General features: G+C 59.0%; 17 protein-coding genes across 17 annotated transcripts; 9 read left to right on the top strand and 8 right to left on the bottom strand.

The window, feature by feature from the left end:
- Positions 1 to 927: 927 nt before the first annotated feature.
- IUM83_15914 (uncharacterized protein) lies at positions 928 to 2262 on the top strand (the record flags this gene model as incomplete). The annotated part of the gene is made up of 1 exon (XM_067940759.1): positions 928 to 2262. One exon carries the CDS (start codon positions 928 to 930, stop codon positions 2260 to 2262), a length of 1335 nt encoding a protein of 444 aa, XP_067790302.1.
- A 95-nt stretch (positions 2263 to 2357) lies between these two features.
- IUM83_15913 (uncharacterized protein) lies at positions 2358 to 4490 on the bottom strand (the record flags this gene model as incomplete). Its single annotated transcript, XM_067940758.1, has 9 exons — positions 2358 to 2393; positions 2472 to 2543; positions 2621 to 3011; positions 3098 to 3198; positions 3268 to 3393; positions 3467 to 3571; positions 3655 to 4026; positions 4154 to 4335; positions 4436 to 4490. The coding sequence occupies 9 exons, from the start codon at positions 4488 to 4490 to the stop codon at positions 2358 to 2360; spliced, it is 1440 nt and encodes a 479-aa protein (XP_067790287.1).
- Positions 4491 to 4627: 137 nt separating this feature from the next.
- On the top strand, positions 4628 to 5725 carry IUM83_15912 (atorc6 orc6; the record flags this gene model as incomplete). Its single annotated transcript, XM_067940757.1, has 3 exons — positions 4628 to 5119; positions 5186 to 5266; positions 5354 to 5725. 3 exons carry the CDS (start codon positions 4628 to 4630, stop codon positions 5723 to 5725), a joined length of 945 nt encoding a protein of 314 aa, XP_067790298.1.
- Positions 5726 to 5961: 236 nt separating this feature from the next.
- Positions 5962 to 7613, bottom strand: IUM83_15911 (DNA-directed RNA polymerase III subunit RPC5-like protein; the record flags this gene model as incomplete). Its single annotated transcript, XM_067940756.1, has 7 exons — positions 5962 to 6068; positions 6150 to 6237; positions 6307 to 6364; positions 6437 to 6667; positions 6748 to 6899; positions 6973 to 7468; positions 7549 to 7613. 7 exons carry the CDS (start codon positions 7611 to 7613, stop codon positions 5962 to 5964), a joined length of 1197 nt encoding a protein of 398 aa, XP_067790288.1.
- Positions 7614 to 7751: 138 nt separating this feature from the next.
- On the top strand, positions 7752 to 9150 carry IUM83_15910 (Intraflagellar Transport Protein 20; the record flags this gene model as incomplete). Its single annotated transcript, XM_067940755.1, has 6 exons — positions 7752 to 7789; positions 7946 to 8276; positions 8348 to 8473; positions 8553 to 8609; positions 8703 to 8849; positions 8923 to 9150. The coding sequence occupies 6 exons, from the start codon at positions 7752 to 7754 to the stop codon at positions 9148 to 9150; spliced, it is 927 nt and encodes a 308-aa protein (XP_067790299.1).
- Positions 9151 to 9549: 399 nt separating this feature from the next.
- Positions 9550 to 10341, bottom strand: IUM83_15909 (uncharacterized protein; the record flags this gene model as incomplete). The annotated part of the gene is made up of 1 exon (XM_067940754.1): positions 9550 to 10341. The coding sequence occupies one exon, from the start codon at positions 10339 to 10341 to the stop codon at positions 9550 to 9552; it is 792 nt and encodes a 263-aa protein (XP_067790235.1).
- A 2159-nt stretch (positions 10342 to 12500) lies between these two features.
- IUM83_15908 (Trafficking protein particle complex subunit 2) lies at positions 12501 to 12984 on the top strand (the record flags this gene model as incomplete). The annotated part of the gene is made up of 2 exons (XM_067940753.1): positions 12501 to 12797; positions 12892 to 12984. The coding sequence occupies 2 exons, from the start codon at positions 12501 to 12503 to the stop codon at positions 12982 to 12984; spliced, it is 390 nt and encodes a 129-aa protein (XP_067790236.1).
- Positions 12985 to 13207: 223 nt separating this feature from the next.
- Positions 13208 to 14074, bottom strand: IUM83_15907 (40S ribosomal protein S19-3; the record flags this gene model as incomplete). The annotated part of the gene is made up of 2 exons (XM_067940752.1): positions 13208 to 13680; positions 13903 to 14074. 2 exons carry the CDS (start codon positions 14072 to 14074, stop codon positions 13208 to 13210), a joined length of 645 nt encoding a protein of 214 aa, XP_067790230.1.
- Positions 14075 to 14220: 146 nt separating this feature from the next.
- Positions 14221 to 15714, top strand: IUM83_15906 (Nucleolar protein NOP5; the record flags this gene model as incomplete). Its single annotated transcript, XM_067940751.1, has 1 exon — positions 14221 to 15714. One exon carries the CDS (start codon positions 14221 to 14223, stop codon positions 15712 to 15714), a length of 1494 nt encoding a protein of 497 aa, XP_067790231.1.
- Positions 15715 to 15997: 283 nt separating this feature from the next.
- Positions 15998 to 16372, top strand: IUM83_15905 (Acylphosphatase-like domain; the record flags this gene model as incomplete). Its single annotated transcript, XM_067940750.1, has 1 exon — positions 15998 to 16372. One exon carries the CDS (start codon positions 15998 to 16000, stop codon positions 16370 to 16372), a length of 375 nt encoding a protein of 124 aa, XP_067790228.1.
- A 135-nt stretch (positions 16373 to 16507) lies between these two features.
- Positions 16508 to 17202, bottom strand: IUM83_15904 (er membrane protein complex subunit 7; the record flags this gene model as incomplete). The annotated part of the gene is made up of 2 exons (XM_067940749.1): positions 16508 to 16623; positions 16710 to 17202. The coding sequence occupies 2 exons, from the start codon at positions 17200 to 17202 to the stop codon at positions 16508 to 16510; spliced, it is 609 nt and encodes a 202-aa protein (XP_067790229.1).
- A 2977-nt stretch (positions 17203 to 20179) lies between these two features.
- On the top strand, positions 20180 to 22042 carry IUM83_15903 (D-mannonate epimerase; the record flags this gene model as incomplete). Its single annotated transcript, XM_067940748.1, has 7 exons — positions 20180 to 20337; positions 20419 to 20530; positions 20594 to 20640; positions 20708 to 20807; positions 20876 to 21144; positions 21224 to 21530; positions 21620 to 22042. 7 exons carry the CDS (start codon positions 20180 to 20182, stop codon positions 22040 to 22042), a joined length of 1416 nt encoding a protein of 471 aa, XP_067790233.1.
- Positions 22043 to 22377: 335 nt separating this feature from the next.
- Positions 22378 to 22903, bottom strand: IUM83_15902 (NADH-ubiquinone oxidoreductase 19 kDa subunit; the record flags this gene model as incomplete). The annotated part of the gene is made up of 3 exons (XM_067940747.1): positions 22378 to 22383; positions 22489 to 22642; positions 22716 to 22903. 3 exons carry the CDS (start codon positions 22901 to 22903, stop codon positions 22378 to 22380), a joined length of 348 nt encoding a protein of 115 aa, XP_067790234.1.
- Positions 22904 to 23209: 306 nt separating this feature from the next.
- On the bottom strand, positions 23210 to 24087 carry IUM83_15901 (Small Nuclear ribonucleoprotein splicing factor; the record flags this gene model as incomplete). The annotated part of the gene is made up of 5 exons (XM_067940746.1): positions 23210 to 23344; positions 23455 to 23485; positions 23631 to 23715; positions 23846 to 23914; positions 24039 to 24087. 5 exons carry the CDS (start codon positions 24085 to 24087, stop codon positions 23210 to 23212), a joined length of 369 nt encoding a protein of 122 aa, XP_067790232.1.
- A 196-nt stretch (positions 24088 to 24283) lies between these two features.
- Positions 24284 to 24898, top strand: IUM83_15900 (Ndufa5, NADH-ubiquinone oxidoreductase subunit; the record flags this gene model as incomplete). The annotated part of the gene is made up of 4 exons (XM_067940745.1): positions 24284 to 24412; positions 24496 to 24582; positions 24678 to 24771; positions 24858 to 24898. The coding sequence occupies 4 exons, from the start codon at positions 24284 to 24286 to the stop codon at positions 24896 to 24898; spliced, it is 351 nt and encodes a 116-aa protein (XP_067790280.1).
- Positions 24899 to 25109: 211 nt separating this feature from the next.
- Positions 25110 to 26642, bottom strand: IUM83_15899 (Something about silencing protein 10; the record flags this gene model as incomplete). The annotated part of the gene is made up of 1 exon (XM_067940744.1): positions 25110 to 26642. The coding sequence occupies one exon, from the start codon at positions 26640 to 26642 to the stop codon at positions 25110 to 25112; it is 1533 nt and encodes a 510-aa protein (XP_067790313.1).
- A 172-nt stretch (positions 26643 to 26814) lies between these two features.
- Positions 26815 to 27864, top strand: IUM83_15898 (Ubiquinol cytochrome c reductase assembly protein CBP3; the record flags this gene model as incomplete). Its single annotated transcript, XM_067940743.1, has 1 exon — positions 26815 to 27864. One exon carries the CDS (start codon positions 26815 to 26817, stop codon positions 27862 to 27864), a length of 1050 nt encoding a protein of 349 aa, XP_067790314.1.
- Positions 27865 to 27899: the final 35 nt, after the last annotated feature.

Below are 27899 nucleotides of genomic sequence, written 5' to 3'. Positions count from 1 at the left end.
CCGACGAGGTCAAGTTGGTGGCCGCATGGTGCGTCCGCTTCCCTGCAGTTGCAGTAAGCCCAGCCGCGTTTACGGCCCTGAATAGTCCATCCCGTAGTGAGGCTGTGCAGCTTTATGATGATTCTGAGTTGGCTGTGCAGTTTGCCTACGCAAATGCCAAGCGACGCAGCTGAAGTCGAGGCCACGTCAGTTGAGCTGGACTTAACTTGATGATGTTCGGCGCTGGCATGAAGCTGCAACAACTGAACATTATTTCAGGAGCGGAGAGTGTACTGCCTAGCTGCCGTAAACGCGAGCCTGGAAATATTGGTCAGTCCGCGCCATCCATACATGTATACATGTAGGGGTACTCATTCGGCTGCATCGCTGCGTTGCGCGGTTGAGTCGGGCAATTGTGAATCACCGAGCAGATGCCCGCCCAGGCCTAGCCTCAGCTGCAGGCTACCTACTTGGTCGTGCTTTACCGCTGTCGACTGGTCTATCGCCGCGCGCTAAAGCTGCCTGACCAATGCTTCTCGCCACGTTTAACTGGCTAGCTGCAGGCTGGCGGGTACCTTTGGCGCCTGGGCGAATAAGTCGGCGGCCAGCGGTCACATTCTATGCCGAGCGACTTGATTGACGGTCACGAGTTGAAGTGGAAGTTGCCTTTTATCTGGACAAGTCGCCGATTCTCCGCCGCGTAGCCTGGTCGCGCGGCAGCTGGCGGCACACGCGATGAGGATCTGCTGCGGCTTCCTGCCTGCTTTCTTTCTCTCGTGTCGGCGCGGACTTGAGTCAATCGGCGACTCGCTCGCGTCGGAGCATCACCTGGCTAAGCTCCGATTTATGCGCGAGGAGGCATGTCCACACCGAGAGCAACCGCTCCTGACCCACGACATCGGAACGGCTCGGAATCCGCGTCACACTCGAAACGGATCGCTGCGCAGCATGCGCCGCCGCACGGAACTCCGCAGCTTGCGCAGCAGCAGCGGTAGCGTCAGCGTCAGCGAGCGCTTCACGAATCCGTTCGAACCGCTGACGCTGTCGGCCGAAGCGGTCGCGGGGCTGGAGGCGTTGACTCGGGCTTTGGTGGCGCGCAACTTGGACGCGTACGAGCGACACGTGCACGAGAACGTCAGCGGCCTAGTGGACAAGACGAAATGGAAGCTCATGTACGAGCAGGGAGGACTGCGGTCGTACGCAGAGCGCGGCACCCGCATGTCGTTCGGACTGGGGGCGGCGTTCGGCGCGGCGACAAGTCACATGGACCGACGCGCTCCGGTCTACGCGCAGACGTCGACGGCTTCGGTGCCGTCGATTCTGGTGCTCGGGGCAATCGAAGGAGAGCTGGACGACACCATGTACGGGTTCATGTGCCCGACGCTGGACCAAATGAGGGTCAAGACGTCGTACATTAAGGATGGGCTTGCGCGCGGCAGCGTGCTGGCGACGCTCGTGGCGCCCTCGGTGGAGGACCCGTTCACCTCCGTTGCTGTCAAGTGGATGGAGAAGGGCCAGCCGGCGCACGCTCGAGCCGTGATGAAGAACCGCGACTACGTGTATCTGGAAGCAACCGGGGTCGAATATCTCCGCAACGGGGAGCGCGTGGGGTACCAGGTGGTGCACTCGATCCAGTTCCCCGAGACACCGGAGCGTCCGTCAGCTACTCGCGGCAACATGTCCATCTGCGCCATCTACAGGCAGAAGAACAGCGATGAGACGGATGTCTACGTCAAAGGATTCCTCAACCCCGTGAATGGTTTGGAGAACTCGATCATCACACGCTCCGTCGCCCGAACGCTGCTCTCCGTGTCAAGAAATGTGTACTGCTGCCAGATGAAGAAGATCAAATGGGCCATCCGACAACGGCTTCGACCCGTTTCGGACGCCACTCGAGTGCCAACACTCGACCTCACCTCTGATAGTCCTTGCGTGACGTGCGGTAAAAAGCGCTCAGCCGTCTCCAGCCTTCTCATCGCTGCCGCCAGTCGGATAAGTGCCACTAAAAACTTCCGCTGGCGGCGGCGATGCAAGCTGTGCGAGCATTACGTGTGCCCAGACTGTCGCAGCTTGCACAAGTTGACTTTCGTCCTGCCGGATCATCGCCTGGTGCAGCAGCAGGTAGCACTTTGCCCTGGTTGCCAGGCTACTGCGCTCAGCGTGAAGGCCATCGAAGTAGCTCGTGACGAGCTAAAGCGTAGGCGGTGGTCGTTGTACGAGTGGCGTGACACGTACGCTACTTCGACAAGCTCCGGACCAATTATTCTTAATGAACTTAACTAACTAGCGGCCCCCAACTCAGACTTAATAATTTCGAACTCCCAAGGGAAAGCAAACACCTCGTCAAACACGTATGTACCCAATACGTTCGGTGGTATTTACCAAAACCAGCCCTGTTGCTGCTTACGTTTTTCCTACAATACCACCACAAGAGACAGCAAGTTGCTGGTTAGATGCACGTAAGAATGAAGCCGAAACGTAGCATCCCATACCTGAATGGAAGCAATTTCCGCTGGTGTGAAATTGAGAACGGTCGCGATGGCCTTCTCCATGTGCTCTTTGGCCTGATTGATCACGAAGACAGCGACAGCATCAGCTGCGTGTGACCGCAATCCAGCAGCACACGTACTCGTACACTTACCTCGTCTTGGTCCGAGGCCATGTACTTGTACACTATATTCTTCAAATACTCGTTTGTCTTGGTAGCGTTTGGCGTCTCGAATCCCGACAGACTGCTGTTGGACTCCATGCTCATACGGCGAACACGAACTTCCTTGAAACTGTTTGTACGACTTGCATTGCTGCTCCCACCACCATTCTCCTGATAATGCGCCTGGATTTCGTTCAGCTCCTTCTCTTTTTGCTCCACGGCGTTCAGCGCGCGCTTTCGGTATTGAGCAAATTCCTGTCGGAGCGACTGCAGGTCGCCGTTCCCACTGTCGCTACCATTTCCAAAGGCACCACTAGTCATCAGCTTGAGCTCCTCCACCTTCTTTTCTAGTTCTTGCTTTTCGCGAACAGACTGTTCGTATCTATAAACACGGCACAAAAGTCAACATATTAAGTCACAAGATACATCCCAGCTATGACGTTCCGCTCTATCGTGCCCGCAACCTACCTCTCTCTCCACTCCATGGCGAGGACCGTTTCTCCCATCGTACCGCTCAGCTTTTCGTAATCCTTCATCAACTTTTCAAACTTTCGCCGCCAGTCGGATTCCTGCAAGTCAACAAAGCTTTCTGTTAGTAAGGGCAAGAAGTACGAGATATATCCACTAGCGTGGCGTACGCGCTCCTCTGCTTCAGCTTGGGCCTTTGTAAGCCGACGGATTTGCGCCTTCGACGATTGCAGCTCGCCAGACAGATCCGTCTCAGATATCTGCTCCGTTTGCTTTGCCATGACGTTTGCGCTCATCTACATTACAAGGGCAATAGGTGGTAACAAATCAGCACCAATGGCTTGGCCCGATATGACCACACCAACACACCTTGCGGATCTCAGCATCTTTTTGCTTCCGCGTGATCTCCGAGCGAACACGATAACGGCGGAACTCCTCCTGTACACGGTCGATCTCCTCCTTCAAACTCTTTTTCTAGTCCCCATTCGCATCCACATCAAGCAAGTATCAGCATCATTTCTTGAAGCCCGAAGGCATAAATTGCAGCCATCACATACCACTCGCTCCACTTCGTACGGCGTGAGTGAAAAGTCCGGCAGCGTTAGCGGCTCTCCAGACGCCCTGTTCGCGTAGGCCTGGACCTCCGCCTCATTGCGGAAGCAGTGCCACGCGAACTCCGTCGACTCGTCGAAATCGTTCTCGTTCGCGTACTCCACCAGACACCAGAGCAGCTGGCCGTGCGAGACCTTGAGCAGCAGCTGCCTCGGGTCGCGCGTGGCGGCGTCCACGAACCACGAGTGCTGCGTCTGGCGGCTCTGGGCGAGCTCGCCGCGCAGCTGCTGGATGGCCTCGTCCTTCTCCGCCAGCTCCTGCTTGCTGTTGTCGATGCTGCGCTTGGCCATGGCCAGCAGCCGCTTCAGCTTGTTCTCCTGCGTCGCCGCGACACCAGAACGACGAAGACAGCGTCAACCTCCTCTCTCAGCCCTCTACAGCCTTCTACAGCCCTCTACAGCCCTCTACAGGACTCTAGAGGCGCCCAAAGGCCGCACAGCCTACCGTTTCCTCCATCTCCTGCATCTTGGCGTTCTTCTTGGCGAGTAGCTGCTCGATGCGCGCCCCCCGCTCCTTCCAGGCCCTCAGTTGAGCAGCCGCGTCCATGCCGCCATTGGAGCGCGGCGGGGACGGCGTGGGCGTGGGCTGCTGCGGCTCCTGCGCCTCGGGCTCCTCCACCTGCGGGTCTGCAGCCACAAGCCACGCGCGCAGCGTCAGTCGCGGCCTCTGCCTACGCTCGCTGCAGGAAGACGCGCTCACACGTACAGTCCCCCTTCGCCCTCTTACCTTCGGCTGCGGGCGGCTCGGCGGCCGGCGGCGGCGACGCGTCTGCGGCCTCCATGGCGGTCGCTCCAGGTCGGTCTTCAAGTGCGGGCAACGTGGCCTTCGACGTGCGGTACACAACCGTTACACCAAATTACTCCCGACCTATCCTACGTCATGCGCATGCCGCAGTAGGGTATTATCATATTGCCAAGCATGGACGTGAAGGCCATCGCCAAGCGCTACGGCGGCCTGCCGGCGCGCGTGGTGGCGCGCGCAGAGGAGAACTGGCGCGTGACGAGCGCCAAGAAGTCGGCGGGTCTGGACCCGTTCGCCGGGCCCGTGGCCTGCATCCTGGTGGCGGCGCGCGCGCTGGAGGAGGCGGTGGACAAGACGCGGCTGGCCACGTGCGCCGGCGCCAACAAGCGGCTCGTGGAGCCCACGGTGCGCAAGGTGGTGGACGCCGTGGGCGTGCGCTCCGTGGTGCAGACGTCGCCCGCCGCGCTGTGCATCAAGTTCGGCTGCGAGGGCATCGCGGAGATCGTGGGCCGCGTGCTGGACGAGTACCGCGCGTACCTGGGGCAGGTGGCGGCCGCCAACCGCAAGAAGCGCGCCAAGCACCCGCTGGGCCCGGCGGTGGCCACCATGAACGACGGAGACCCGGTGTTCGTGGCCGCGTGCCTGTACGCAGTCAGCAAGCACGCCAAGGTGAGAGAGCTGGCAGAGTAGAGGTCGCGATCTTGAAGAGCCGCTGACGGTGAGCTGTGGCCGCAGATGAACGTGAGCCAGGACAAGCTGCTGGAAGCCGTGTGCGGCAACGCCAGGTCGTTCGACGCTATCGTCTCTTCCATCGAGGTGCGCGGAGTTGCTGGTCGCGAACAGGCTGCTAGAACGGTGTCATTAATTGATTTGGTGTTGTTGTTGTTGTCGTCGTCATCGCAGACTCAGTGCCAGGCTTCACTGAACGGCGCCGTCATAGATCGGAGGAAGCGCCGCAACACGGCGGGCGAGAGGGCGGCTAAGAAGCTCACCGAGGAGCATCGTCTCGAGCAGCTAGAAGAGGAAGAGCGTGTAAAGCGGCAGAAGAGGAGTCTTGACGGTGAAACGGTCTCGCCGCCGAAAACGCTGGCGCAGCAGAGGGTGTTGGAGAAGCTGCGGGCAGCTCGCGTGGGGGTAACACCGGAGCAAAGCCTGAAAGCTGTTGCGGTTGCTACACCTGAAGAGTACGCTGAATGGCGAGCACAAGCGCTGGAGTTTATGCGAAACAAAAAGGAGCGTGTTGATCAGTTGGCAGTCGTGACTTCGAGTAGCTAGACTACACTACACACGATGGAGCACCTGGACTACCTACTCAGGATACTGCCTCTATTCTAACCAACATAGGAAGGTAAAATGAACAAGTCATGCGCAGGGCACTCGCGATCATCAAGTGCTGCTAGAATATTCAAACATGTTGCGAGCTTGGTGCATCGCACAGCTGGCCTGACCGAGCCAGCTTAGTCTCTATCCATCCAGCTATGAGCCGGGAAAATTTTTGTGCGCTATGCTGACTAAAGTTTGATCGCCTTTGCGACGGCAGGGAACCGTTTTGTAAAGGTATCATCGGCGCCAATGCGGAAGCTCCACGTGCGCGTTGTCGACTCCAGGACAGCGAATTCTACATGTTGGCATAGCATCAAACGAAATCGTTAGATAACAAAATCGTAGGAATGGCAGCATGATGGCATGTGAATCTTACCGCTCAAGATGGTCTTAGCGACATCAGCGTCCAGAGAAAACTTTTCTACCAGCTCCATTCGCGATACACCGGAGGGTGTCTTCGTCAACTGAAACACAAACAAAATAACTAAGTTTCTGAACTGCAAATCCACAAATACAAATAAACCGCAACGTACCGCCTTGATAATATCGTTGCGAGCGCGCATTGTCGCCTCTCCGCGGCACACCAAGGCGCTGTTCGATCAAAAGCACCAGCATAATCAGCGCCTGAGATTATAAGTGTGCCTGGTCAAGGCAGCAACGCACCTATTGGGAAGCAGGCGACCCCGCACGTGCACGGCCACGTGCTTAAGCGCGTCCAGGAGTTCGTTTTCGCTGCGCGACGGAAGCAGCTTCGCAAGCGTGTTGAAGTGCATGATCTGGTCGGTCGCAAGCAGACGCAGCACGTCCGAATACTTCTGGTCGACGCCGTCAAGAAGGTGTCCTTTAACAGGCTCCATCGTTTCGTCCTTCTGCTCCTCCTCTTCTTCGTTAGTTCTGTACAACACAATAAATTTTAACCATTATCAGTTTACCACTGATGCACACGCAGTACAACACAAACTTGAACTACGTACTGCGCCGGGTTAGTCGGAGCTGTAGGCTTGCCAGCGGAGGCCATGGCGCGGTACTGCATCGCCTTGATATACTCGTCGGGCGTCATGGTGGACACCACCTCCTCCTCCTTTTCGCTGAACAGGTTCTCGAACTCATCGTCAGCGCCGGCACTCTGCAAAATGACACAATCGATGAGCTCAACGACTATTCAGGCTCCAAGCCTGGTCCGCCACTCGGCAACGTACGCTCTTGTCCTGCACCTGGAGCTCGATCCAGTTCTCGGCGTCGATCTGCTGCTTCTTGTACGCGTACGAGTTCTGGATGGCGGAGATGGCGCGCTCGGACTGCTTCTTCTTGAACTGGAACTGCACCTCCTTCATCTCCGCCGGCGGGGGCTCCACCTTCTCCTCCACCTCCATGTCCTCCTCCTCCTCGTTCACGGCGTCGTCGATGTGCGCCAAACTGGGGCGCATCTGCATGACTGCGGACAGCGGCGTGAGGTGCAGCTGGCCCTGGCGGAAGACGCCCACGGCGTAGTTGGACAGCGCCGGCACGCCCGACGACTGCAGGCGCAGGTGCTTCTGCTTCAGGTACTCCTCCGCGTCCTGGTCGAAGTGCTCGCTGCGCTGGTCCACGGGGAAGTCCAGCTGCAGCAGCTGGTTGGTGGGCTTGATGCGTGCGCGGCGCGGCGGCTCTGGCATCGGCCGGTACGTCGGCCGCAGCGGGAACTGCACCATGTAGCTGCTCGCAGTGGCGGCGTTGCAGCGGTCAGCCAATGCGCAGCAATAGGGGAAGCAGACACAGCGGGGCGTGGCACGTACAGACTGTTGCGCAGCTCGTCGGCGAGGTGCACGGGGATCTCGCGCACCACCGGGTCGTCGTCCATGGCCACCTGCTTGAGTCGCGTATCGTCCAATGGCTCTTGGTGGTAGAGCGGTCACTAGGTCGGTCTCCTCTCTTTAGTGACATGTAGTTGAGGGTGGCGGGCGGACACTTCATTCGGCGTTGACTCGAGGCCGGCGGCATGAGCGCGCCCTCGTCCATTCCTCGCATCATCGACAGGTAAGCCCCGGCGTCCTGCGGCTCGTTGGGTAGAGGGAGGAGTGTAGTTTGCTGCTGTGAAGACGCGGCGGCTGTGCGTGGCCTGTGGCCGCCGCCACGGCGCGGGGACGGCGGAAGATCTCATTCCATCCTCTGCGCTCTTGCTTGGCTCTGCAGCGACAGCGACAGCGATGACGACGTCCCGCTCTCGGCCCTGCGCGCCAAGGCGCCGGCGGTGAAGGAAGAGCGGAAGACGGAGGTGAAGAGCGAGGTGAAGGCGGAGCTGCCGACGGTCAACGGGCTGAGCGCCAGCGCCAACGGCAACGGGAAGCGGCAGGCGGCGCCCGACAGCGACAGCGACGACGACATCCCGATCAGCGGCCTGGCCAGGCGCAAGAAGATGAAGGTGGAGACGAAGCTCAAGGCGGAGAAGGCGGAGAAACCCACGCCCAGCTCGCGCTCCACGCCGCGGAACACGCCGCGCAAGACCAAGAAAAGGGTAATAAAGGTGAGAGGCTGCAAGCGCGAGCAGCTATGAAGTGGGAAAGGGGAACTCACTGCTTCTGGTGTGCTGTGAAGATTAAAATCCGCCAGCAAGAGTGCTCGGAGGCGCTGTACGAGACGCTCAAGGGCCGGTTGGCGCAGGAGCTGCTGTGCCGCTGGTGGTACGCGATGGAGTGGCCGCCCGCAAAGAAATCAGCGCCGGTGGGTGGCGACAAATCACCTGCAGGTCTAGCGAGACGAGGTCTCGTTGCTGATATGTTTGTCGTTGTGGCGGTGGTAGAAATTGCATGGAGTTCAGGAGCTCGACGGATTTCCTGGCGCCTTCATCCGCGTTAAGGTACTGCGTTTTGGCTGTTGCTATCAACTGCTTTGAGTGGGGATGGCGTTCATAGTGATTGATTTTTTTTATTCTTTTTCGTTGAATATCTAGGGTGATGACTTAGGCTCGATCATAGACACTCGGTCATCCGTAGGCAAACCGTCGTTCCTGCACTTCTTCGCCATGCCCTCGGCGGATCTCCTCAAGTTGCTTCTTCAAGCGTACGACAAGCAAATGGAGGTCTTGGTGGAGCACGAGGTTCGTGGAAAACGTTGTTTTTTTTGCGCTGAATACATGGTATCGACGCTGACGTTTGTTCTGAACCGAACAGGGACCAGATACGTCGCTGTTGAAGGATCTGCAAAAGGAGCGCGCGTCGGCGTCCCGCATTGACCCGGATAAAGCCGACCGAAGCGTTCGGAAGGTGCTGAAGGAATTCGCCGAGCTGGAGCGAGAGATCAAGGAGGTGCAGGCTCTCGCGCTCAAAGAGGAGGAAAACAACGATGAGGACGGCGACGAAGACGACGATGACGAGGATGATGACGACGATGACGACTAGACAAGTGTGCCGCTGCTGCAGGTCGTAGAGCCCAACGAAAGACAACGCCACACACGTCAAATGTGTGGGAAATACTAGGAAGACAATCTAGCAGCAAACAAACAGCAAAACGCCCATCTGTAGACGATAAACAAGTGCTTTTGATTTTGGTGGTGCGGCTTGCGTAGCAACAGCGGTTAACTGAACGATCACCAAAGCAACACCAAATGCTCAAAGTACATACAAGCAGCATGCCAAAGGTCTGGCCATACAATATATTATTCACCCCAAGGTCTCAACACATAGGTCAAAAGACGCATCTCTATCTGGTTGACTCGCTCGGTGTGGTCTGGTGACTTGCCGCTTCTCGCATGCTAGTAGAACCCAGCCCGGTAGGTGCTGCTGCTTCCTGATCCCTGTCTATTCCAGCTTCGAGCGAAGCGTGTTGCGGAAGTAGGTGTTGCCCACGCCGCCGATACCGAAGGCAGGTCCGATGCGACCGACACGGGCGAACACGGACTTGAGGTACTCGCGCTGGACGAAGCTCACGCGCTGGGCCACGGCGCAGCCCTTGTTGTTGTACAGGTCGAGCCCCAGCAGGTGCAGCGGCGTGGACACGAACTGCACGGCCGCGGGGCACACGAGCTGCGCGAAGGTGCTGGCGTTGGCCTTCTCCATAAGGCCCTTCTCCTCGATGTTCCTGGCCAGCACCTTGGGGGCGTTGAAGGACGCAGCGCACGTCAACGAGTCGCGCACGGCGAAGAGGCCGATGGACGTGAGCGGGAAGGCGGCGGGCGCGATGACGCCGAACATGCGCGCAAAGGCGCGGTCCTTGGCGATGCAGAGCGACATGTTGACGGCCGTGGTGCCGATGAACTTGGGCATCTGGTTGTCCGTCTCGGCGTACTCGCAGACCGAGTCCACGACGTTGGCGGTCACGTACGTGGCCGTGTAGAGCCCGAAGATGAGGTGGAACTCGCGCTTGCCCACGAAGCGCAGCGGGTGCTTGAGGAAGTCGAGGCTCAGCTCGCGCAGGCCGCGGCCCAGCGGCCGTGCGCCGCTGGCGTTCTCGATGATGGCGCGGTCCACGACGGTGATGAAGGGCGCCACGCCGAGCGACGCGGCCATGGCGGCGACGGTGTCCGCCACGAGCTGCTTGGCCAGCGTGGCGGCGCCCTGGGGCTGCTGCTGGAGGCTGGAGGAGTCCGCCATGTCGAGTCTGTCGTCCGCAGGAGAAGAGCAAGTGGCGGCGGCCTGCTGGAGCGCGAAGCAGCGAGCTGGTTGTGCCTGTCCACGAGACGAAGGCGAGCGTAGGCGAGCGTAGTCGAGCGTAGCTGCTCGAAACTGCAGTGCCCGGTTTGTGCAATGTGTGTGACGTGGGTGGGGGGATGGGCGGCACATACAAACCGCAAGGCTAATCGCAGCGAGGATGCTGAGCAGAGCCGTCACCGGGGGATTTTTCCGCGCTAAAGACCAGCGAGGTGGCGGCCGAGCGCCATTCATCGGCGGCGCAGCGGTTGAGGCTCAGCTGAAGATTTGCCGTCGGACGAGCATTTCAATTTGGCCCACGCTATCGCCGCGGGGTCGTTGTCCACGGAGTGTCCACGATACAACAGCTTGTTCAGCCCGCGTTCCGGTTGCCGTTGCAATACTGTAATGTCAACCCCGCGGAAGCAGACAGCGCCCGAGGTCCACTCGAAGTGTACCTCGTCGTTGGGTGGGCGACGTGGCAACTGCAGTTGCCGTGTTGAATCGTCTCTCGTTCGTCTGTTGTACGGGCCCGGGACCCCTGCGGTGTTGTGCCGAACAAGGAGAAGCATTCGCAGTGGAAGTGCAGTAGTTGCAGGTTCTACATGTATTGAGAAGGATGATATTGTGTTAAACGGCCCATTTAGCTGGTCGACTGCAACTTCGCCAACACGCGTTCTCCAGCCACCCGAGCATGGATACGCGTCTTCAAGCTTGTTACTTCACCAGGCGCCGAACGATGTGCACTTCTCAATACGCTGTAGACATCCATCTACGAAAGCTGAGCCGCACAGTCTTATCTTCGGCTTGTCTGCGATGCACACAACGCACTTCAACGCACAACCAAACGAGACCGGAAACAAAGTAATGAGCAATGACAAAGGTCAAAGCTTGTTTTGTTAGCGAAGGAGCTCCTTTCGAGCGGAGGTTGTGTCATCGAAGGTGAATGCATGTGCACGCGCTTACGGGCGCATTTTCTTGTTTGACGAGCACTCGATTCGGGAGCGCTCGTTAAGCAAGGGAATGGGTTCATCAGCGCGGGTAGATGCAGCCGTCTTCTTCGTTGAACGTATGCGCCGAGTCCTTCGATGTTCGCCGTCTACGGCGTTGGCGACAGGCCAGCCGCAACACAGCCGGCCATGCAGGTGCCCAGGGCAATGTTGCAACCGAGGATCGCCGGCGCGGTGCCGACGCCAGCAGTCACGGTACCAAACACCACCCCGCCGGCGGCGTAACACGCCACGGCCACGGCATTGCAGCCGGTTTGGCAGACTCCATAGGCCAAGGGGCCCGCGTTCACTTCAGGCGTGGCGGCGAGCCCCAGGACGACGAGCGCAGCGGCGAGCTTCTTCAGCATCTTGGATGGCGGGCGCTTGGGGCTTGATTAGCTTGAGGTTTCTTCGACAAAAGCGAAAGTGAGCTGTGCTGAGCACACTCAAGGACGTCGATGTTGCGCACGTGGTCGCTGTGCATTGGACGCGAGATGTATCGTGGGATATTCCAACTCTTGTTGAAGATACCATGGACAAGTTGAAGAAAACGATCGAAATGGCTGCTTTGCACAAATTTTACCGCAGGTTCGTGGGCGCAGCGGAATTCCTAGAAAGGTGCAAGACGTGGTGATTTGCTATTTACGTGAAGAACTACTGTATCATCGCCGCTGAATTCCCAACAAACGCTCCTCCGAGATCATGGGGCCGCTGTTTGAGTTAGCACTGGGTTCGACTACATCGCGTAGCTCGAATAATGATAATGGAATCTACAACAATCACGAATCCCTCAACCAACCTGCAAGCGAAGCCGCACGAAAAGATCTTTGACCGACTGCCGGCGGTGGACAACGGAGCATTTGTGACGCTATTGTCCGAGCTCGTGGAGCCCGACCAGCGGGCCTGTGATCTCCCTGTGACAGGGAGGTTAGCCAGACAGGGCCAGTCTGGCTAACGTGGAAGTGCGCGCTACGTGAGCCATTAAGACTCGGCTGCTAGTACGCCTCAAACTTCAACTTCCCTTTCTGTAACATTTGAACGGTCTAAAAATCAAATGCCTACTTCAGGTCCTATTTTAGACGTTACAAATCGAAGAGCTCATCACATCGAGCTGAACGGGGGAACGCGGCCGTGATGTCCATGTTCGTGGTGGTGGGCTCGAAGGAGCCGCTGTACAAGATGGAGATGCGCGCGCGGCGCGAGGAGAGCGCGCACGTGGACGAGTTCGTGCTGCACGCGGCGCTAGACCTGGTGGACGAGCTCATGTGGACGACGCCCGCCATGGCGCTCAAGGTCGTGGACCGGTTCAACGACCAGCTCGTGTCGGCCTTCGTCACGGCCTCGGGCGTCAAGTTCCTGCTGCTGCACGAGACCCGCAACGACGACACCGTCAAGGCCTTCTTCCACGAGGTGCACGAGCTCTACGTCAAGGTGAGGGGGCGACAGACGAGCGAGAGCAGGCGTTGCTCTCGTGTCATGGTCACCGTACGATCTACCTTTCTGACCCTCCTTGTTGTTATCCTAGCTGCTGATGAACCCCTTCTACGAGTACGACACACCGATATCCTCCGAGGTGTTCGACGCACGAGTCAAGACGCTGGCGCGAAGATACCTGTAACGCGCGGGAGCACTTGACGATACCGACGTAAAGTCAACATGGCGTCTAGACACTCAGCATTTTCCAAGCATTGCTGCTCTCCAATGGTTAAGGACTCTGAACACAGTACGCTAGGATGAAAGCCGACGCAGCGAGCGCTCGCGCGTCTGAAGTAGCTTCGATTATTGCAAAATAGCTCTCTGGTTCATTCCGGTTAAGTGGCGGCTGCGAGAAGCCTGCAAACTTAAGCGCGCACCACCTGGCCGGCGATGCGGTCCAGGTCCTGCTGGCCGTGGCTGGTGATCTTGCGGCCGCCCTTGTTGACGCCCTCGGGGCACTTCTCCACGACCTTCATCTCCTCCAGCTGCTGCAGGATGTGGCGGATGAGACCGCCCGAGGCCTGCTGGAAGTGCTGGCGGTGCACGCCCTTGCGGGCGGCGCCACCGTACACCTTCTTGAGCGAGCCCACACCAGTGTACTGGCGCAGGTACACCTTGCGCGCAATGGAGGCGGCACGGATGTAGTACCAGTCCGGGTCGGCGGGCGAGTACTCCTTGAACGAGGCCGTCTTGACCACGTCCCACCAGGCGGGCAGCTCGATCTTGCCCGAGCGCTTGAGGTGCTCGGCGTAGGCCTTGATGAAGTCAGCGGGCTTCACGTCGCGCACGGTCACGCCGCGCGTCACTTCTTCCTCGTCGTAGTCAGCCATGTTGGAGTCTGTGGGCAGGGCGGGGGCAGGGGGCACGACACAGGTTAAGAACACGTCTGTACCACCGCACTCCGGGCGGGACTCAACGCATGGTCGAGTCCGCGTCAGTCGCGCAGGACAGTCTCGGTCTTAAGACACATCGTTACTACGGAACGACTCATCCCACAGCGCTACGACGACTAATCCCAGCGAGCACCTGCGCGCAAGCAGGCAGGGGAGGGGGCACGTACTTGTTAGGAGAGGAACTTTGCAACAAATGCCGAGCTCGGAGCCTTGCGCGCTGGCCGCCCCAGAAGCCCCTCCACCAGTGAAGCCGCCTGCGCCTTTTCGGCCAATCGCCGGGCCGCAAGCCGCAAATAGGGGCCGTGGCCAGTCGATGCGATCGGATTCGGCGGGGCGCATGCCGGATCGCAGGCTGGCATGCTAGATCGCAGGTCTGAGCGCTGCGCAGCCATTGGCTGGCCATCGGCTGGCCACCACCGACCGCCACGCGCAGGTCCAGTCGCGAATCGCTTGCCGCCCGCGAAGACACTTCAGGCAACTTAAGGATGTTGGTTCTGTTCGAGACGGCCGCGGGCCACGCGCTGTTCAAGGTGCAGGATGAGGCCAAGGTGGCCAGCGCCGACGACGTGTACAAGCACTTCGCCACGCCCGAGAAGGCGGCCAAGGTGCTGAAGCTCAAGGGCTTCAATGCCTTCAAGGACACGACCGAGGCCGTGGCCGCCGCCACCGACATGGTGGACGGCAAGATGGGCAAGACGCTCAAGAAGTTCCTCAAGAAGAACGTGGTGGACGCCGGCCTGAAGGACAAGCTGGCCGTGTCGGACAAGGCGCTCGGCTCGCTCATCAAGGACAAGCTCAACATCGCCTGCGTCAACGACAGCGCCGTGAACGAGGTCATGCGCGGCATCCGCGCCAACATGGACACGCTCATCACGGGCCTGGAGGACGACGACCTCAAGGCCATGACGCTCGGCCTGTCGCACTCGCTCTCGCGCTACAAACTCAAGTTCAGCGCCGACAAGGTGGACACCATGATCGTGCAGGCCATCGGCCTGCTGGACGAGCTGGACAAGGAGATCAACACGTACTCGATGCGCGTGCGCGAGTGGTTCGGCTGGCACTTCCCCGAGATGGGCAAGATCGTCACGGACAACCTGCAGTACGCCAAGTGCGTGCTCAAGATGGGCGTGCGCTCCAAGGTCAAGAGCCTCGACTTCTCGGACATCCTGTCGGAGGACGTGGAGGCCTCCATGCGCGAGGTGTGCGAGGTGTCCATGGGCACGGACATCTCCGAGGAGGACGTGACCAACATCTCTGCTCTGTGTGAGCAGGTCATCTCCCTCACGGAGTACCGCGCTCAGCTTTTCGACTACCTGAAGAACCGCATGAACGCCATCGCCCCCAACCTCACGGTGATGGTGGGCGAGCTGGTGGGTGCTCGTCTTATTGCCCACGCCGGTAGCCTGATGAACCTGGCCAAGCACCCGGCCTCGACTGTTCAGATCCTTGGTGCCGAGAAGGCTCTGTTCCGTGCCCTCAAGACCAAGCACGACACCCCCAAGTACGGTCTGATCTACCACGCTTCGCTGATCGGCCAGACCGCCCCCAAGCACAAGGGTAAGATCTCGCGTGTGCTGGCCGCCAAGACGGCGCTGGCTGTGCGTGTGGACGCCCTTGGCGACGCCACTGAGGCGACCATCGGCTTCGACAACCGCGCTAAGGTGGAGGCCCGCGTGCGACAGCTGGAGAACGGCTTCTCGGGCATCCCCAACAGCAACGGCAAGACCAAGAACGAGTCTAAGAAGTACGTCAAGACCGAGACCAGCTCCTCCTACAACGCTGACGCTGACATGACCGTGTCGAGCAAGAAGCGCAAGGCTGAGGACGCCGAGGAGGAGGACGAGCCCAAGGTTAAGAAGGAGAAGAAGGAAAAGAAGGAGAAGAAGCACAAGAAGAAGAAATCGGCTGAGGCCGACGAAGAGGAGGACAAGAAGGAGAAGAAGAAGAAACACAAGAAGAAAAAGAGCGCTGAGGAATAGATGCACCAGGCACGCGGGTGATCGGGCGGACATCCCGGTTGTTAGCTAGACAGACTGTAGCTGGGTCGGCTGGTCGCTTGCCTTGCCCCCTCGCTCTTTATTGTTTCTTCTGAGGGCAGCCGTGCACGGGCGCGGCCCCTAGTAACTTTAACACATTCGCTTTTCATTTCATCTTTCGCCTCCGTGTTCCTTACTTGGAGTTGAAGCTGGTCTCCGATATCTTTTGTCAGTATAGAAAAGTCGCAGCGTAGCGCAAGTCCTTCCAAGCAGCGGACACAAGCGCATGAGCGAGCCTGAACAGCAGGACAGCAGCAGCAAAGCCATGGACCGCTGGCTGGAGGTGCGCGGCAAGGTGCAGAATGTCATGTTCCGCCAGACAGTGATCCGCGCCATGCAGAAGCGCGGCCTCGAGGGCGGCGCCACTAACGACCGCCAGGACAGGAACCTGGTTCGGATGACGCTGCGCGGGGACCCGGAGCGCATGGAGGGCTTGGTGGCAGCACTGCGAGAGGGCAAGCCCATCAACGACTGGGGCGCCAGAGCCACCAGCGTCGAGGACGTGGACGCCGAGCGCGGCTTGGCGCTGGAAGCGCACCAAGTGACGACCGCCACCGTGGACAACCACCGCTGGAACCCGAACATCACCATGTTCCTCTAGCGCTATAACGCTAGTCAGTCCGTGTACAGAGCTGACAGGGGCAGGAGAGAGAGAGAGGAAGAGTGGGAAGAGACAAACTAGTCTATATAGCGCTTACACCGCACGAAACCAAGCCTGACTTGAGCTCCGCCGCAGCTAGTCGTCGTCACTGTCGTCTGCGTTCGTCTGGCCGCCGCCCAGCATTCCTGCCAGCAGCGAGGACGGGTCCGTGGAGCCCATCTCCTCCTGCGCCTTCTTCATCTCCTCCGGGTCTACAGCAACACGTAACGACAAGAAACAACGGTCAGCCGCTCGCTCCTCGACAGCCCAAGGAGTTGCCAGTTCTCTCTCGTCTCACCCATTCCCTCCGACAGCTTGGGCAGCAGGTAGAGCAGGCCGATGGGCACGATGATGGTGAGGAAGGACGGGCTCATGATCATGCCCAGCAGGTTGAACTTCTCGCGCTGCTCGAAGTAGTCGAGCTCCTTCACGGCCTCCGCCACGAGCGGGTAGCTGGCGCGCGCCTTGGGGGCGCCCGGGTACTTGTACTCGAGCGCGCGGATGAGGCCGTCGGCGCCCACGTCCACCTTGTACTGGCTGAAGAGGAACCGCGTGGACGGGATGTCCACCACGTAGCGGCCCGGCGCCACGTCGCGGAACAGGAAGGAGCCGTCCGAGCGCACGAAGGCCGTCTGCTCGCCGCCGTTCAGCTGCACCTGCAGCGGCTCCACCTGCTCCGTCACGGCGCCCTGCGGGTACACGGTGCCGCTGATCTCGAACGCCTGCGCGCACGCCGCCAGCAGCAGCGCCAGCAGCGCGCACAGCCTCGCGGACCTCGACATCGTCATCATCGTCCGGCCGATTCAAGAGTGAAAAGGGGGAAACAGCCCGTTATGCGTGGTGTGGCGCACACACTCTAGTAACGGCAGGCTGAGTACGGATACTAACGTTAGAACCGAATGGCCACACTGTCTTGGTAGTACCAAGTTGGTCACGAACATGCTGGTGGGCTGCTGCACCCACCATCAAGCAAGGGTTGCACGCAAGCCTCAGTGTCCGCCGAAGAAGCGCAAAGTGTTATGCATATCTTCCTGTATGCATGTGAACTGTTGAAGTAACTCGGTACCGGTAGCCATGAAACGCCTGTTAGTCTATCAGCTGGCTCAAGTGAGCGAGGATTCGCGACAACAGGGCCATGAACTGCCCCCGTGGGCTACTAGAGCCATTCGTCTGAGGGTTTGGAAGGATTCCTTCGCGTATACGGTGTTGAAGTTCTCCTAGTCGCTGCTGGGTTCGGCCCCAACATTCGCGATTACTGCCAGCTGCTAGCGGTCGGAGCAGCATGATCACGTTCCACAGCGCGTTGGCCACAGCCGTGAAGACTAGCCAGCTCCATCCTGGGCCGTGCTGGAGCTCGGCACTGAGCATGACCATCACATCGACTAGCATCTCCATCCACAACAGGTCCAGCTGGCGCTGCGCTGCTATCTGTTTCGGTGTGCGGAGTGGCGGATTCGAGTGGCGCTTCTTTAAGCGGCGGTAGTGTGTCAGGGTGGTGTAGACTCCCAGCACAGCGTATAACAGCGGAAGGTTGGTCGAGTGAGAGCTCGCTCGGACGACGAGGTTGTACATGGATATCAGGATCGGCGTCTTCAAGCACATGGCGCAGCAGCCAGGTGTCGTCGTCGTTCTGCTATGGATAATGTCGATAGCAGGCACCACCTCGTCGAGCACCTGAGCTTTACGCACCACGTCTAGCGCATTGTGAAGCAAGCACCCTCGCACGACCAGAGCTCTCCACCATCGGTTTATGCTGGCCGCAGCGATACACTCTTTTTCAGCATACACCGTCGGAACAGCGGTCTCTCTTTTCATGCCGAATATAGGCTTGGTATTCGTCGGTACGACCATGTCCTCGATTGCGATCATGGAAATGGTGCTGCGTACAACAGTTCCGTCCTTGGGGTCGAGGTCTTCCATGAGCACCATGGCAATATATCCTCCAGGAGGTGTGCAACTAGCAGCGGATGTGCCAATGCTCGCGGCGCCCGAAAACGTCGAGATAAATGATCCTTGATCTGACTTGAGTGTCTCGCGTTGATTGAGGTCGGCTACAGCCCGTGAACCTGTACTCGTGATCTCGTGACCAAAGCCCACGTTGAGCTGTGCGTCCACAGTATTTTCGTGGCGAGTTGGTCGCACTTGTAAACTGCAGCTGCACGATATCGTGATCGCAAAGGAGAAGCGCATGCTTGGTGCTCGGGCGGGTTTTGCCGAATGCTGCGTTGTTGACTTGGGCAGCGGACGATGTGGCTGTGGAGTGTGCGTTCGACTGCGTCTGCTTGTAGTAGTTACCTTCAACGTGGGCACTAGACATGCAATTGCATCGCCACATCGAGAAATTCAACCACAACATGCAACGAATCAACGCCATCCGTAATACGCGGAACCTCGCTCCGAACAAGTCGAGCAAAGGTCACTTACATCTCATTTGGCCCAAGTACTGCGCTTGACAGGGGTGAACTCTCGGTACGCCATGTACGCCCCCTTTGGTGCAGTGACGGCGTCTTCCTAGCAAAATTGCGAGGAAGGCGCCGTCACTTCAGAACTGCGAGAAAGGGACGGACTGCGCTATCGAACACGATGGGGAAAAGTGTTGCGTTGGCCGTCGACGAGGGCATCTCACCTGTGGTTTTCCTGCAAGTCTTGCATTGTCATGTTGTCAACAGTGTTGAAGTGCAGCACCTGTTTCCGAAATTTAGTGCTTCAACTGAGCTGTTGACGATAGTCTTGCGTGACAAGCAAGGCAAGAAGCCAGAGTGGAGTCGACACAGCGCTCCTCGTGCATTCATCGCGCTTGCTGGTTGGTTCTTGTGTTGTTTGGATCCCTGTGTGGAGTGTTCGTGCAGGCGGCTCCTCAAGCCGCAGCCCAGACTGAGTCCTACGGATTCGTCGCACTCAACACAAGCGCCAGCAGTGTGCTGCAGGGCCGTTGAACGTACTGGTTTACATTTCGTCGTGTCGAGCAGAGTGAAGTGGTAGCAATCGACGATTGGATCACCACTTCCGTTCGTGGCTCACTTCCGTCCTACTACGTCGACGGAACCCCCGTTTCGGCCGAATACTACGTGTGCTTGGGGATTCTCGTCGCCCCAAGCGACTCAAGTTGCGGGTGCTTTGGTGTGTGTTGATCGAGTTCGCATTACTGTAACAGGCTGCAGGGTTCGTGAGTGACGACGACACGGTGGTTGAAATCTTCGGCGAGGAGCATCGCTTCGGCCAAGTGCTGCTCGACATCAAGATCAATCAAATCGTGCGGCGCTACGTAGCTGCTGGGTGGCTTGGCGAGCGCTGCTCAGTCCGGACAAATCCAACATGGAGACATTGCGACGCCGTGTACGAGGAGAAGGGGCGCTGGTGATCGAGCCCTGCACGACGCAGCATCGATCGTCACAGGTCACCCCGGGCATCTCTGCGGTGAGTCCCCAAAGCGAGGTGGTGTAGGAGCTCACGCAGTTCATGCTCAATAGCTGCAGACCCGGACGAGTTAGCCAGAGCATGGAGAGGACTCTACGAGCGCAGCCGTCGGAGTCCACGCACCATGAACCTCTGAGCGAGGCGTACCGCATCAATATGAGTGTTTGTTTATCTGAGGTGGTCTCCACAGCCGATCTCCCTCCCTTGGCCCGAGTGACGTAGCCGACTTCAACCACGAGCAGTTTAACGCCCGCCAGGTCTATGTAGGGTATCCTCCCGTTCCCTATCCGTAGGCTCAGTCCGTGATCTACCGACTACGTACGTACGCCCCTCCACCGAGTGCCTGAGACCATGACGCTGCTCTTCGCCGAGGGCTCCAAGACCACCGAGCTGTCGGACGCGCGGCTACGCGAGATCGTGCGCGAGACGCTGCAGAAGCTCGAGACGCAGCGCGGCGCCAAGTTCGAGCGCGCCGTAATCGTGCCCCCGGACTTCACGCGCTTCCACTCGTACGCACTGCACTGCACTGCCCATAGAGAGGGAGGGGCGTTGATCACTAACCGGCGGCTTGGTGACTGTGGATGATGCAGCAAATCGGGGGTTCTGTCCCAGTATGCGTACGAGTATCTGCAAGACAAGGTGACGGACGTGTTGCCAGCGCTGGGCACGCACGATGCCATGACGGACGAGGAAATCACCAAGGTACTGAGGTCAGAGACCATCGAAGTGTGAAAGGTAGCTGACGCATTGGTGGTGATGTGGCAGATGTTCGGGGGCATCCCCAAGGATATTTTCCGCGTCCACGACTGGAGGTGCGTGACAGCATTGTCGGAGGCGCCGGTATTGATTTATGGGGCTCATTTCGACGTGGTTTGTTAGAAATGACGTGGTGACAATTGGCCAGGTGCCTGCGGAGCTCATCCGCGAGGCCAGCGATGGCAAAGTGAACGAGCCGTGGCCGGCGCAGATCAACAAGCTGGTTGGCGCCTTTGGTTGTTATAGGAGTTTGAGTGTGGAGTGTTGACGATGTTGGTGCTGGTTGTGTAGCTGTGGGAAGGCGGCCACGACCTGGTGCTGTCGATCGGCCAGGTTGTGCCCCATGAGGTCATGGGCATGGCCAATTTCAACAAGAACATCTTCGTCGGCACGGGCGGTAGTGAGGGTATCAACTTCTCGCATTTCATCGGCGCGGTGTACGGCATGGAGCGCATGATGGGGCGCGCCGACAACCCGCTGCGCCGGATCCTCAACTACGCCTCCACCAATTTCCTGCACAAGCTGCCTCTCATCTACATTCAGACGGTCATCGGACGTGGGTGCGTTGTCTTGTCTTGTCTTGACAATCTGTAGTCGCGCTGTTTAAGCTGATCGAACGTGCGTGTTTTGCTTTCACAGAGAGAACGGCGATCTCGTGACGCGCGGCGTTTTTATTGGAGACGACGAGGAATGCTTCATGAAGGCCGCAGAGCTGTCGCTGGAGGTGAACTTTGAGCTTCTGGATGCGCCGATCGACAAGGTGGTCGTGTACCTGGACCCGGAGGAGTTCAAGTCCACGTGGCTAGGCAACAAGTCTATCTACCGTACACGCATGGCGATTGCAGACGACGGTGAATTGATTGTGCTCGCCCCTGGTGTAGCGCGCTTTGGCGAGGACAAGCGTATCGACGAGCTCATTCGCAAATACGGCTACCGCACGACTCCGGTACGACTTCAGCGAAGGTCGATACTCCTTCCTTTGTCGTCATTTGGTGCTCACCTGTCATCTGTGGTTGTCCTATTCATGTTTTACAGGAAGTGCTGGCTCACCTGAATGCCAACCGCGACTTGATGAAGAACCTGAGTGCTGCTGCGCATTTGATCCACGGTTCGTCCGAGGGCCGCTTCCGCATCACGTACTGCCCGGGTCACCTGACGAAGGAGGAGGTCGAGGGTGTTGGCTTCGGCTTTGGTGACCTCAAGGAGATGAGTGCAAAGTACCCGATCGACAAGCTGCAGGACGGCTGGAACGTGGACGCCAATGGCGAGAAGTTCTTCTACATCTCGAACCCTGCCTTGGGTCTCTGGGCTTACCGAGGTCGCTTCGAAGGTTCGTCGCAGCCTGCAGCAGCTTCAACTGCTGCCAGCAGCTCGGCCACCAGTCTCTCAGCCGCTGCCGACACGACCGAAGCCTGTCTCGATGCCGGCGTGGGCGGCGGGCCCTTCAAGCACACCTGAACTGTAAGCACTGTCGGCTAGGGCGTGTCAAGTTGCAGTTTAGGTGCTGAATAAAGTCGATCCTTGTCCCCTGTCAGCATGAACAGCGTGAGTGACAGGATCTGAGAGCATTAGCCTTGTGACGATGCTGCAAGGCAAAGGGAAGGGGGCGCAATTTGATGATGACTGCATTGTGATTTCCTTCCTCTCCCCTCTCTCCTGTTTGTTTCTGTTTCTCGTTCGGGTCGTGAAAGCTCTGGAGGCCTCGGGACTTCTTTGATCTAAAGGCCGCGAGAGCACTTCCCTGCTTCCTTCCAACTAGGATCGACTGGCCCCTAGGCAAGTGTTGCAGCTGCCTAGTTCTGGATGAAAAAAAAAAAGAATCAGCAACAAAATGTTGTTTTGCCAGGTTAGCACCTCCCGCGGTTAACACCACTTAAACTTTGCAAAAGTGTATGTTGCCGCACCTCCGCCTCCTGGTTGTAGCCCTTGTACTGTCGCCAGCACTGCTCCAGCGCGGCCTGCTCCTTCCGCGTCTCGTCGATCCGGTGCCAGTTCTTCTTGAGCGCCTTCTTGTACGCCGAGTAGGTCTCGCCGCAGTTGGCCTCCACCTCGCGCAGCCTGTCGAAAATAAGTCCGAAAATAAGGGTTAGCACTAGCCTAACCGGACTCGCTAAACGTTTAAGGTACGCACGTCTTGAGCACGGCGGCCGTGACCTTCTCGCCCTGCACGAGGCAGGCGCGCGGGTTGGCGTCGCGCTGCTTGCAGCGCATGAACTCCAGGTTGGCGTCCGCGCACTCGTGCGCCAGGATCCGCGCGGCGCACGTGAGGCTGGTGTTGTCCGTGTCCGGCAGCTTGACGGTCTTGCGCTCCTCGGCCATGGCTGCTGGTGGCGTTGAGTGTCCCGGTATCGGAGCTTGAGCTTGCGCCTTCCTTTGCGGAGTCAAACCACCAAAACCCCACAAACGAGCGGCTCCGCGTGCTACTTGGACTCAGTATTTACGCAACCGCTACACCAATAATAGGCGCACCGTGGCTTGCTCGTTAAGTACGGGCGCAAGTTGCAGCGTTGAAGTCGCGTGTTGCAGCACGCAATAAGGATGAGGTGTGGCATGGGTGCCAAGGCTTCTATGATGGAGACCACTAGGATTTACACTAGTAGAAGACTGACGGGGACCACAACCGACTCACTGCTGCTGCTCGAAGTCCCACTGCTGGCGCACGCTCGTGTTGCCCTGCTCGTTCAGCCGCTCCTCGGCCTCGAGTACCTCCTCCAGCTCCACGCGCTTCATGTGCGGCTGGTCGCGCTCCTTGTCGCTGTCCTGGAGGGGTGATAGCAACAACCAAGGCACTGTGTTAACGACTGTAACAGCAAGGATTTTACGGCAAGCCCAGACAGTACTCGGCAGCACGAGCAAAAGCGTATCCGTACCAGCTCGCCGAGGAGAACAATGTTGTCACCACTGCCATCCCCGATACAGCAACAGAATACAACACGAGCACACACAGGATGTTAGATGCGGCACCCCCACCTGACTGCTCCAACCTATTGACGCAATAGTGATGCGACCGAACCGCTCAATGCGGCCGAACCGCTCAAATACGCACCGGATGATGTTGAGGCCCAGCTCGATATCGCAGAACAGCCCGCCAGCCACGTGGCGCTCGTATGTGTCTTCCAGGATAATATTCGCTGTAGCATATCACACACAAGCAGCAGCATTGCACACGGAACGACAATACACACACAAAGCACCGCCAGTGAGCCAACTGTCACCCAGATAGAAAATCCCCAGCAAAGCAGCACTCAGCCAGCCACGTACAGTATTGGTCGAAACTCCGCAGGTACCCGACGAGGTGGCGGCCGTCGCGCAGGACCATCAGCACTTGCTCTGCTCAGCATCCAAGCAGCATCTCCGCGTCAGTCTCTCCGCCCCAATCCACCCAAAGCCCGCGCTAAACGTCGCTAAAAGGACACGACTGGCACCGCAAGACGCAGAGCTTGCATGCACGCACTGTCTAGCTGCTGGATGAGGCTGCTGTTGCCCGGGAAGACGCCGCTCATGGTGCTCGCTCTCTTCCTAACTCTAGCTCGAGTATGTGTATGTAGCTCTGCGCTGTGTCGATTCAGAATTGAATCGCAAAACCACAGAAGCGATATTACTGGAGGAAAGTGTGATCATTTTCAGCCAGTGAGACACCGCCTCGGATTTGCGGTGATCCTTCCTCGCAGTAATTGCAGGACGGCAGATAGGAGCACCATGTTTGCGTCGCGTGTGCTGCGGATGGCGGTGACCAAGACCTCGACGGGTCTCGTGGGTCTCAAGGTGAACCCCAACGCCCGCCAGGACCTCATCAAGATCTACCGCCGGACGCTCGAGGAGGTCAAGGTGCGAATTAGCTGCCATTTGTGTCGGTTTAGCGTCAACGCGAGATGAATTCCGACGCCTAATTGTCGCTCGTGGCGCCACAGGTTCTGCCGCCCGAGGCCAAGAACTACCGCAACGCCGTGGAGCAGATCACCAACTTCCGTCTCAACGTGGTGGAGACCAACGAGGACGTAAGGAGAGAGGGGGCAGCGTTCTGGTGGTGCAGCAGGAAATTGACGGGGCTGTACGCTTCGTGTGTGTGTGTGTGTGTGTGTGCAATTGGCAGGAGGACGTCATTGAGCGCAAGATCAACTGCGGCCAGCTGGAGGAGCTGATCGAGCAGGCCGAGGACGAGCTGAGCGTCATCCCCGTCTACCTTGGTGCGTCCGTTGCTGCTTCAACCACTTGTGTGTGGTGACCGTTCTAACTGGTGGCTGCTCCGTGTTGCTGTTGGTGAATGGTGCAGAACACAAGCTGTGGGAGAGCCCCGTTGAGGCCGCCAAGTAAGCTTGCTGGCGTGAGAGCGTGCGTGTGGGATCGCGGTGGAGATGCACCGACAGCAGCCACCGACGAGAGAATAAGCAGCGCGACCAAGTAAATACACCTCCAAAAGCTTCAGCAGTGCGTGGTTGTGAGTGGCAGAAGAAGTGGGTCGAGAGTACGAATGATGCAAAAGGGTCTATGTATTTGTCTACTGGTGCACAGGCGGTTGTCCAGATTAGTTGCGGATCTTGCGACTGCGCGAGAGGTTCGACTTGATACCCGTGGTTTCGCCTCCGTACTTGCCGGCCTCGCCCACGCGCACGTCGCGCACCTGGCCCTTCCTTCGGATGACAGCCTTGCGGTACTGCATGCGCTTCTTGACGCGCGGGTTGCGGTTCAGCTTGCTCTTGTGCGCCTTCAGACCCTTGTTCTTCATGATCTGGTACGAAGCGCCACGCTTGCCGCCCTCGCCCTCCATATCGCTGTCCTCGTCGCTGGACACCAGAGCAGGGTTCTCGTGCGTGTAAAAGTCCTTCTTGGCCTTCTTGAGCTCCGCCTGGTCGTGGGCGGTCTGCTCGTAGAACCGCTCGGCCTCCGCCAGCTCCTCTTCTGATACCTCCGCTGCCTTCTTTTGCTTCTTCGCCTTCTTGGACGACACCTTCTCGCCGTCGGCAGTGCGCTTGCGGTCCGACTTGGCAAAGAACTTGTCCAGACCATCGTCGGTCTTCGGTTCCCGTTCTGCGGGCAGCTCCTTCGTGAGCAGGTCCTGCAGTTGGTCATCCAATACCTCGTCGATAGCCTGCAGTTTGTTCAGCTGCTTCTTGAGCAGCAGCAAGTGCATCAGCACCGGGTGGTCCGACACGCTCTTGCCCTCCGCACGCAGCAGCAAGTAGAAGGAGATGTTGGCCGAGTAGTTCAGCAGTAGGTTCTGGCGAGTCATCAGATAGCGTAGACCCATCTGCAGCTGGCGCGATTTGCGGCGCACGGGCCGCAGCTTCACGACGGCCGGTGTCACCACCTCCTCCAGCTCCTTCGTGGTCGCCTCCAGCTCGGACATGAGGCCCAGCAGCTCGGGCGCCGACTGGTTCACGATCTGCAGCTTGTCCTTCTTGGTCATCTTGGAGAAGTCCTTGTGCACCTGCTCCACCGTCTCGGCGCCGCCCGCGCCATTGTCCGCCAGCGCGGCAATGTCCGCGAGCTGCTCACCCACGAGGTCCTCGTCGTCCACGGGGGCGGCCTCGTCCTCCTGCTCCTCCTCGTCGTCCTCGTCTCCGTCGGCTTCCGGCTCGTCGATGCCGAAGTCCTCGTCGTCCATCATCTCCGCCTGCTTGCGCTGCAGCTCCAGGGCCGCCTCCTCTTCGTCCTTCGCGACCTCCTCGTCCGACTCGAGCTCGTACTCGGCCGTGTCGGCGGAGTAGAAGGTCTTGCGGGACTTGCCCCACTTGCCCTCCATCTGCATGGCCTTCTTGCGCTCGCCCTCGGCGTCGAACGTGTTGTCGTCGTCATCATCATCATCCGCTTCCTCCTCCTCTTCTTCTTCGTCGTCGTCATCCTCGTCGCCGCCGAGCTCCAGCACCTCCTGGCCCGCCAGCTCGTCGTCCTCGGACTGCACCTGCTCGCTGTCGCTCTCGTTCTCGGACGGGTCGTCGTAGAACGTGAGCTCCGCCTGCTTCTGCGCCTGCTGCGCCTCCTTCAGCTGCTTCTTGCGCAGACGCACCTCCGCGCCGCCGTCGCCCGTGCGCGCCGAGTGCCTCGCCTTGCGTCCCATAGCTCCACGACTGCACCCGTTGGTATTGACGCACCTTTGACTTGGCTGGCTGCAACGAGTGTACCGTGCATGTGGTACACCCCATCCAACCGACTAGGCGGATCATCGCACCATCATCACGCATATCACGTGTGGCCCAAAGCAAGCACAAGCATTCAATTAGAGTGACACCATGCGGGCGTCGGTCGCAGCAGCTCGAGCCGTGGCGAGGGCGTCGGCCTGCAGCCAGCGCGCTCTGGCCGCCGAGGGCCTGGGCGCCGCCTCCATCCGCCAGCAGCGCGCCGCGATGCAGACGCAGCAGCTGCTGCTGGCCAGGGGGCTCGCCTCCAGCAGCAGCAGCTCGCGCGAAGACACGCAGCAGCAGCAGCAGCGCAAGTTCGCGTGGGCCGAGACGGACATCGCGCCGCCGTCGCCCGGCCGCGGCATCATGGGCCGCTCCGCCAACGTGGACGTGACCAAGAGCCAGAACCCGATCCAGCGCTGGCACTGGCTGTGGAAGCTGCTGGGCTTCCTGAACGAGGACGACCGCCTGTTCCGCCACTCGACGGCCGTCTTCCAGAGCTGCATGAACCGCACGGCCAGGCCAGAGTACTACCGCGCGCTGGGGCTGCCGCGCTCCTTCCGTGCGCAGCAGGCGCTGCTCATGGCCCACGTGTGGCTCGTGCACCGCCGCCTGGCCATCGAGGGCGAGCAGGGCAAGATCATGCAGGAGCTCGTGTTCGACCGCCTCTGGGAGGAGACCGTCGTGCGCATCCGCTATCAGGACATCTCCGAGCTCACGGTCAACAAGCACTTGGCGCAGGTGCAGCAGGTGTGCTTCAACGCCTGCATTGCCTACGACCAGGGCCTGAAGAACGGCCCCAACGTTCTGCAGACGGCGGTGGCCCAGCACCTGCTCGAGAACGAGACGCCGGAGGGTCTGCGCATCGCCAGCATCGTGGCCGACTACATGAAGCGCGAGCTCAAAAACCTCGAGAAGGTCGACGCCAAGTACATTATGGAGGGCACCATTCCGTGGAGCCCGCTGCCGGAGACGCACGGCAAGGCGACGGACATCCCGGAGGACGACGATGACGTGGTGCTCATCGGACAGCGCTTTGGCAACTGGCGCTCGGCGCTAGACAACCGCGGCAAGCTCTACTACTGGAACATAACCACGCGATACTCCGTCTGGGACCGCCCCACAGGCGACAAGCTGCACGAGGGCGAGGAGCAGAAGTAACTAATCCGCCTACCTACCGATCTGTCAATCTGTTG

The sequence above is a fragment of the Phytophthora cinnamomi genome (assembly GCF_018691715.1).
Source record: "Phytophthora cinnamomi strain GKB4 chromosome Unknown Contig47, whole genome shotgun sequence".
Lineage (NCBI taxonomy): Eukaryota > Oomycota > Peronosporomycetes > Peronosporales > Peronosporaceae > Phytophthora > Phytophthora cinnamomi.
This window is presented reverse-complemented; position numbering and strand designations above follow the sequence as displayed.